The 9276-nt window shown below is 40.2% G+C and overlaps 1 protein-coding gene across 1 annotated transcript in view; it reads left to right on the top strand.

Annotated features, from left to right (window-relative positions):
- LOC108630248 (uncharacterized) overlaps nucleotides 1-9105 on the top strand; it is a 12642-nt gene extending 3537 nt beyond the window's left edge. The window contains exons 6-18 of the mRNA XM_018033426.2: nucleotides 351-481; nucleotides 570-689; nucleotides 769-960; nucleotides 1033-1126; nucleotides 1202-1280; nucleotides 1356-1619; nucleotides 2156-2335; nucleotides 2436-2591; nucleotides 2675-2808; nucleotides 2881-3219; nucleotides 3439-5197; nucleotides 5330-6055; nucleotides 7575-9105. Of these exons, the coding sequence (XP_017888915.1) occupies nucleotides 351-481; nucleotides 570-689; nucleotides 769-960; nucleotides 1033-1126; nucleotides 1202-1280; nucleotides 1356-1619; nucleotides 2156-2335; nucleotides 2436-2591; nucleotides 2675-2808; nucleotides 2881-3219; nucleotides 3439-5197; nucleotides 5330-6055; nucleotides 7575-7780 (4380 nt within the window). The 3' untranslated portion in view covers nucleotides 7781-9105. The remainder of the gene's footprint in view (nucleotides 1-350; nucleotides 482-569; nucleotides 690-768; nucleotides 961-1032; nucleotides 1127-1201; nucleotides 1281-1355; nucleotides 1620-2155; nucleotides 2336-2435; nucleotides 2592-2674; nucleotides 2809-2880; nucleotides 3220-3438; nucleotides 5198-5329; nucleotides 6056-7574) is intronic.
- Nucleotides 9106-9276: the final 171 nt, after the last annotated feature.

Consider the following 9276-nt stretch of genomic DNA (forward strand, 5'->3'; position numbering starts at 1 on the left):
AGACAGTTAATTTCGTTATGCTTTCACTAACTTTTATGAAACTTTGTACGTTTATATAATTTACTTAGATCTACAAACAGGATGTTTCAAACTTTTGTCGGAGGCCCCAATAAAAAAGTTAAAAAATAGGATATTCACTTTTCTCTTCGCGATTCTGACCAGTAAAAATTTTGGGCAAATGTGCAAAAATTTGAGCAATTTTGTACATTACATACTCTCTAGGATCCTACAAAACATTATGTTGTTTGGTTCAATATTAAAAAAGTTATTCCGTTTTAAGAAATATGCCAATATTTTTTGGAGCCACTGTATATTGTCAAGTGACGGAATATAAATCTTAAGTTTTACAGTTAAGAAAACTTTTGCCTTTAAAAGACACGGAATATCAACGTCTCGTTCATCGATATCTGTCCTTTGACAAAGAGATGACGGTGATTAGAGATCTATGGGCAGAAACGGAATCGTGGATGGACAAGTATAAGTAAGTATACATGAACGACAATAAGATCAATAACAATTTTAGGGAATGAAATGTGTGAACAAAATTTCATAAGCAGTGTATATTTTAGTGCAGAACAAGCATTTCGGATGACTCGTGTTAGGCAGGTAAGGGAGGGTTGGGAATTATTCACAGCAACTAAGAAACTTATGGAGCAACGTATGTTGCATAAATCACCTGATGCTGGAAGGTACATTAACATGAAAATGAAAAATTCAAAGATATAATATTAAACTAAATTAATTGTTTCATTTTGTTCTTAATTTTAGTGAATTACAGGAAGCGGATGAGCAAATTTCGACGCGTATGTCGCAGGAGAAGATTTGCGCATCGGACGCGGACAGTAGACCCTTGAGTCCCACTCCTGATTTTAGTTTGGATTCGCTTAATATGCTTCCGAGCATCGAGATACTTAAAATCTTATTAGACGATTTAGCACAGTTTGCGATGAAGTCCGTCAGGTATTTATTATCGTTTACGTGAATTGCAATCATCTTGATTATGTTTTGATGATTAATATATCTATTCGGAAGGGCGCATAACGAGGGAACTTCCTTGGAAAGTAACGGTCAAGAAGATAAAAGTTGTGAATGTCACATATGCACAGGGCCTGCAGTAACTTCGACCGTAAGAATCTCTGCTCCTAATTTCCTTATTTTCGTTTAATACATAGTCGATAGTGTCAACTGGATTAATTTACAGGTAAATAAAAGTGACTCGGAGAACATGCTGTTGCCGTTCGACAGTGCTTTTTCCCAGGTTATAATAAGTGATTTGTTAGGTAAGAATCGTCCCGGAAGAAATCCACTAAATATATAATATTATGCGTATGTAATCTCACTTAACTTTATTTTAGAACATACGGGATATTATTCTGCGACGCAGGTAAAGAAAAAAGGGCAGGATGTCGAAATGAAAGAAGCGAAAATCGATGGTAGCGATGTAAGAAACGCGAACGAGAATACCGATCTAAGAACGTTCGATCCACAACCTTGTACATGTGTATATCAACACGTGAAAGAAATTATGGAGAGAAAAATGGTACTGGAGAATCCGCCGTGCCCCTGTTTATTAAATTCCAAACGGAAAATATGGGATAGCTGTCCTTGCTTGACAAAATGTAATTGCAATCATGAAAGTTTTGTTATCACTAACCCTTTGGCATATTTTCAAGTCTGGGGAACGTTCCCGGGATTTTCTGAGCTTATTGCGACGAATCTCGGATATTAAAAATTAATTCAGTCTATTGTGCCAAAGTGCGCTTTAAGGGGTCAACAGGTAATGCCACTCTAGTACCCAGAAAAGTAAGCCTATTTTTGACAATTTTTTATGGGAATGCAATAAACTTAATACAAAATTTATTTAAAAGCCTTTATTGTACATATTTTAAATTGTATTCATAAATTTTCGTCTATCGAAAAATGCCACGTGAAACATTAACTCTTTTGAACTAGCTGGGAGCATAACTTTAACGAATCATTGATTCACTTGAAATGTTTCTTGTAGTTTGGGAATTACATTACCTAGGGAAATACGTACCGATTTTCATCGTTCTGTTCAAACGTATAATTTGGTAGATGGAATATTTTTCCGGAAGCTAAAGTGGTATTACCAATTAAACAATTTGCTTGTTCTAATGATTAATGGTATTATTAGCTGAGACGGCTGTGTCAAATGGTCATCAAAAACCAGTATCACCTACCACCGTGAAGAATAATCAAGAAGCAAGTAAACCAACGGTGAAAACAGGTTCGACACAGTCTGCCCAAACGCAAACTAGGCATTCTACAACGCAAACACTGAATACCACCCATAATCATACAATAACACCGCAAAGTAAGCACAATCGTTCGAGTAAACATTTGTTACTCAATTTTCTAAATTGTTTGTTAAAATAGTATTAATAAAAGTTGTGTTGTTTTCTGGAATTGAATAGGCGCGACATCGCATTCACATACGCATGGATCTCCTTCGGACGTAGCAAAAAATACAGGACCCACTCACAGATCTCATACGCATAGCAATCATGCGTCGCACGCTTGCCACAAGCAGGCGACAGTCGAGCACATTAAGAGAGTTTCGTGTAACGATCGTCAGTATCAAATCATTAACATGATTTGCATCAGCTTCTCATCAATTTCCTTATTAACGAAGAAAATATTTGTATAATTTTAGTAAGTTCCGGGGACGGGGACTGTTCGGATTCCGGAAGTAGTCAAGAAGATTCTTGTTCCACTACTAGTTCAGCGCAAAGGGATTCGAGTAGACATTGCGACTGCTGTTACTGCGAAGTATTTGGCCACGGAGTTGTACGTAAATTAAATTGTTTTCATTCTTACGAGTAACTTGGTGTCTTATCTTAAAGGAGCAATTTTCCTCAGCCTTCGGTAGCGCCGGTTAGTCGGAATTACAATGAAATGAGAGAACGTTTACGACAGTTGTTGACTAAGAAAAAGGCTAAGAAGTGTAAAGCCAGTTGCAGTCCTTCGAAAAGTCCCTCGGAGTCGGTCGTGTCTAACGCTAGCGTAGAATCGAAGGCAGTGACGAATACGGCGCCTAGATCGAACACTCCAGTTTTGAGTAACGTTCCCACAGTGCAAAGCGATCAACGGGATCAGAGGGATCTAGAAGAGTTGCTTGAATTCATTGAAGGGAATCAGAATGGGAAGAAAGATAATAACAAAAAGGCCGAAAAGAAAGCCAGGCAGAAGCAACGAAAGGTCAATATCGTTTTAACCTTTAGACCGTCGGCATTTGAAACTCAATACGCGGCTATTCAATATAATACAATATAAATGCCTCTCTACTATACGTAGTACGTACGTACTTAGCGAAGCATAGAGGTCAGAGGTTTTCCGGCAGTCTAAAGGTTAAATATTCGTAAATTTAATCGATTATTTATGGAACTAATTAACTGAATTTCTACTTCCTCTTTGCAGTTAGAAGAAAAGCTTAAAAGAGACAGACAAGAAGCACAAAGGCAGAAGCTAATGGAGTTGCAAAAAAAGACACCGGAAGTAACGATCACGATCGTAGATCCACAGAAACCTGTTCCTCAAAGATTATTACCTCAGTGTAACCTACCCGAAGTATCTATTTTACCTACGTCGCCGCCAGTAGCATTACCGGCTGTAAAACAATTAAGTAATAAAAAGAAAGACAAACAAGAAGTCTGTAGCAGTAGTAGTAACGCTAGTAGCAGTAGCTGTAGTAGCAGCAGCAGCATCAGCAGTAGTAGTAGTAGTACCGGTAGTATAAATAACAAAACGAAGACTGCTTCTGTGAATACGAACACAAAGAATAAAAGTATTAGCAAACCTGACAAAACGGTGATCTCTGGTCAAACGAACAACAAAGCGGCGATCAAGAACGAGAAAACTGATATCGGGAATAAAAATAGCAAAGTGCAGGCAGCCAATAACAATACCGCAAACGTTAAGAGTGGCGCGAACAGCGCTACGGAGAAATTAGTGACCGTTGATTCGAATGAGAAGAACTTGACGAAGAAGGAGAGGAAGAAATTGAAGAAAGAAATGAAAAAGTTGGAGGAGGCGAAGGCAAAAGAGGAAACGAAGAAACCGATTCAGACGGAGACGCAGCCTCAAATAGTGACGATCAAGAGAGTTATGGAATCGAATAGCGCGGAACCGACAGTGACGATCACATTGAAGGGGCAAACGCCAGCCGAGGATAAAGTTTTGTTCACGTTGGTGAACGGTCAGACCAAGGAAGTGACTGGTTTGAAATTAGAGAACGAACAGAATCAGAATATCAGCGGAAAGAAGAAGAAGACTAAAGCAAATAACAACAACAATAATAATAATAGCAATAATAATGCTAATCATAATTCACTACAACAGGGGAATAAACAGCAATTAAATAATTCGAAACAGCAAGTACAAAATAATAAGATCTGCGATACGAAGAACAATGTGAAGCAACAAGCAAATAATGAAAAGGGTAAAGGGAAACAGGTCGATGAGAAAAAGATTCAGCAACAGAATATTACCGAGTCGAAGTCAAAGTCGAAGAAAGACAAGAAGAGCACCGAGAATAAAGAAAACGTGCTTCAACAGAATGTCGTGAACAAAAACAAGAACCAGCAGCAGAACGCGTCGGGGAAAAAGCAGAGCAGAGTGCACACTCCGCCCCAGACGCCAGTTGCACAGAAGACGTCGCAAAACGCGAATGTTACCAACGAAAAGAACAACAAAAAGTCCAAATCCCAGGTGCAAGATAAAAGTAATCAGTTGACTTCTATCAAGAGTAATAAAAACGCGTGTAACAATGTAACGATTAAACAGACCAAAAATGACAACCAAAAGGTTCAGAACAAAGTGATGAATCAAATGACGGATAAGCAGAGAGCGGAAGTACAGCCAGTGTCCGAAGAAAGGGGCAATTCGCCACTGAGCAGCCAATTTAAGGATATCAGTGCGAATTCGAAAATTAATATAGAGAATTTGAAATTACCGCCAGGTATTACTATAACAAAAGTCGATGCTCCAGCAAAACCTTTACCTATAAGATCGGCGCCGTTGCCTAAACCGGTAAACCCTCCCAAGCAAACTACCATAATCGCCGCGCCGATGAGCGGAATTCAGTCAAGTTACGCCAGTCCGCAGGCAGGAGGCAATGTAATCGTGGTGGATACTGGGAAATTAAAGCAGGATCTTTTACCGAAACCTACTGAGAAAGGTGAGTAAACGTTGCACGATTTTGAATTCAACCTGGATAACAATCTGTCTTGTATTCAAATATTCATTACTTTATTTCAATGCATTAAAAGTACTGAAAATATTTACCTTGTAATCGGTTATTTTATTTTAGATGTGCCTAAAGAAACGCAGCAAAGTCAGAGCACTAGCAGCAAAAGGAAGAAGAAAAAGAACAAAAACGCGGCGAATACCGGTAATGTAGCGAACCCCGCAACGGTACAAAGCGGCGACCCTTTCATGAACGATCACACAGACGAACCGGCTAGAATACTTCACAATCCGAACACCAATATGGTGACTATAAGGAATCCCGCATTCGGTCCGATGAAAGTGCCGCCTACCCAACAAGCGGCCATCATAAAGGTGTCGGAAAACGGTATGGTGACCATCAGGAGTCCCGCGTTGCAGCACGCGATCAATGCGGGCCTGACGTCTCCGCCGAAACCGGATTATATCGTGAAGGGTGATCTGACGTCGCAGAAGTCGTCAGAGAACTCGAGTGTGAAGCACGCGAACGGTATTATACCGTCTAGTTTGGCGGAATTGAGGAGTAGATTGACTCCGGATTGCACGAGCCTGAGTGGTCTGGCGAATATACAAATCAGCAAAGTGGCGAACGGTCAACCGATACCGGAGGACGGGATCAATTTGAAGGGAACCAGCGTAACGCTGACGAAGGTGAGGACGGATACGAGTATGGAGGACGTGCAATGCGCTAAGTCGGCAGTGAGAGAGGTGATAAACGCCTCGATTGCGGCGTCGACTACTGGAAAGAGCAAGAAAAAGAAAAAACGCGGAACTGGCACGAGGCAGTGCGGAGATGACTGGAACCTCGTTGGTGAGAAACAACAATAATCAGAGTTTAACATGTAAATTTGCTTCTTTCATTTTTTTCTTTTCCTTAACACATTGCCGGGTTGTATTTATTCGCTCCCGGTCCACCAAACAGATTAATTATTTATTATTTATTTATTTTTCTTTTCGTGTTCGTAAGACAAATGAAAGAGCAGTACATATGTAGATGCAAGAATTAGAGATCTATTGTACAGATGAAGAAACGTGTTAGCGTCTTAGGGCTACGGTTAGAGAATCAGATTCATATTTGATCACAATTTTTCTGTTCTTTCGTTTTTTACTGTTAGGAGAAGATAGAGTACCGCGTTAGGACGAACGTTTCGATCTCAAAGTAGATCGACGGAGAGCGAGGAAGAAAGAACGAGAGAGAGGGAGAGAGAGAGAGAGAGAGAAAGAATTTTGATCGAATGTATCGGAGATAGACGAGGACACAGGCCACGTATTTTTCAGAACTTTGGCCTATTTTCTTTTAAAATAATTTGACACAGTTTGTAATGAACTATATTTAAAAAACAATACTATTCGATATTGGAATAGTTCACAGCTTTTCTTCCTCTCTGCATTGTGTGAGTGTCTCAACTGCATACGTCTCTGACATTATCTTTCTCTCTTTGTTTCTATAATTCCTTATAGTAGGTAAATCGTTTTTTATATGAAAAGGGTTATATGAAAAGTTATATTTTCTGCAATATGATAGCAATTTTTTATAATTCATGATTTTGTACCTTAGGAAATATAATACTGAAGTAAGTTAACCCGCAGTAGAGCAGCATTGAGAAATCGATCGCGCCTGTAAATACGAGTACCACTTAAACGCTAAACATAATGTTTGAAGAGGCAAAGAGAAAGAAAAAGAGAGAGATACTTCGCGCGCTTGTATATGTATGTATGTTGGACTTTGGCGGAAGCTTTTTTAGTCTGTCGCGGTATGTGCAAAGAGAGACGAGGACAAAAAGATAAGGAAAAGATACGTAGATCACTCGAGACAGTCACGCTTTGCCAAGTTCATTGACCATGACAGCGAGGTTCGCTATACCTACTCGATTAACTTTTGTGATACGTTTAGCTGATTCTAACGAGCAAACGAACTATTTTTTAATCACTGAATTACGTGTCTGAATAAAACGAATTTATTTTTTCCAACGGTATAGTCTCTTATCCCCTGTTGTCTATCGAAAACAAAAAACAGGTAAAAAGACTCCTATCTGCGTATCAATTACGTGAAGCACTCTCTTTTTTCTATTCTTCACAGAAAAATGATTCTTTAGTAATTGCTTATCGTTCTCTCGTATCTTTTACCAGTCGTTCGTTTCTTTTTTACGATCCATTATATACTTAGGATCGTCTGATTTTCGGACTTTATATTATTTACTCTTAGCAGTATCTTAAGGCAGTAAAATGACAGGAAAAAAGTAGCAAAGAGATAGCTTCTAACGTACAAATTTTTCGCACTCCCCAGCGTGTCAGGGAGATCTCTAGTATTCAGAGCGTGTCTTTTGCAGAGAGCGTATTCACGCCCAAAGATATAGACCTCGAGGATGGGGAGATGGACGACGCGGAACGGGAGCTGGAAGCCTTCAAGAGGTTTTGCCTACAATCGGTGCCGCCGCCGCGTAAGGAGAAAGTCAATCTGAACATCAAGGATATCGTCTTGAAGAAGAAGTCTTCATCTTCCTCAACAGCGGCCGCGGTCATCGCCGCGAATTGATTTCTCTTTTTCGGCGAACGTTAAACGCTGCCTGCTACTACATGTTAATACGCGAGCTCGCGTTCAAATGTTGGCTTGACGCAAAATGAATTAAGATTCTTTCACACCCTCGCACGACGCATCGCTTCATTTTATTTATCAGGCATTAATATATTATTCGACTAGTCTGGCGATTATAAATTAATGCAATAATGTGCGAATCGTACGGAATGGACAGTTAATTTCACTTTCGTGCGGATACGAATTGTAGATCTCGGAGTGCGCGCGCGTAATGCGCTCTTCGCGTCCGAAAGCGATCGCATAATCATGATCCGTTGGGAGAAAACGTGCAGTATGCGTGCGATACGCGGTATTCTCGTTGTACACGTGCTCCTAACGCGTTGAATGTAAAGACAAAATTGCGATCCGGCCGAGCTGCGTGCTCAGAATCGGGATAAGTTCGATGGCGAAACGCGTGATGCACAGTAACATGAAGATTAGCCATGTGTCGCGATTTACACTGAACGCGTGAAAAGCAAATACCGCTATTTTCGTTTTTGCATCGAGCCAATCATTGACTGAACGTGTATTGTAATACTGCCACGGCCGATGCGCGTGAAGTCACGCGATGGGCCGGAAACACTCCCGGATATACACGCACTGGACTGCGTCTAGTTGCTACGTACTCGTTGATCGCATAACAGGAAAGACCATTACGAGAACGGTTGAACGATAAACAATTGTAACAGCAGCTACTATATACAACGTTTGTAACGTTGCACCAAGAGGAGGGGGGAATAATAATTGTCGCCGTGTCTGCGCCTAGTCGACTTCGTATTTTTAATATTACTAGTAGACGAGCGTGCCGCTTCCGTGCGTGGAAGCATCGACTAGCGATGAAAGAAATTGACGTTTAAGTAGAATCGTGTACGAGGAGGGTTGGGTAACAGTTTGCGGCATTTTTGTCGAGACGCAGCGAGTCGTAGGCATGTATAATGTTATGTAAACTCTGTATGTATGTATATGTATACTTATAAATAAAGTAGGAACGAATTTTCCCGTCGGGCGGACCGGTGGTTGCGCGAGAAACATCGGCCCTCGACTGTGGTTCCGGGTACCTTAATGGCGCTCGTAACGATACCTGACCGGGTATCATGTTCGATTTTTTAAATGAAATCGTTCCCTGTTTGTGGTACCGATCGCGTCCCGTCGCCAGGTTCGTGATCGCTGAGTTAAGAGCACAGTTATCGATCGACGATCTTATGTACACGACACCACAGTACACACGGAGACACATTTTCTCTTCATTTTTTTTTCAATAAAAGCAGATATGCATTTTTACCGTGTTCCTGTCTCAATTATTTACTTGATATCCTATCTCTTTTCGATAAAAGAAAGTCAACTATTATTATTAACACCATATTAATGAGCATGATCCTTTTAGGACGTATAAGGAAAAACGAAAAGTTTGGCAAATTGAGGATACTAACATTAGATAACACAAATATAGAACTAAA

The sequence above is a fragment of the Ceratina calcarata genome, unplaced genomic scaffold (genome assembly GCF_001652005.2).
Source record: "Ceratina calcarata isolate Rehan_Ccalc_2016 unplaced genomic scaffold, ASM165200v1 scaffold710, whole genome shotgun sequence".
Lineage (NCBI taxonomy): Eukaryota > Metazoa > Arthropoda > Insecta > Hymenoptera > Apidae > Ceratina > Ceratina calcarata.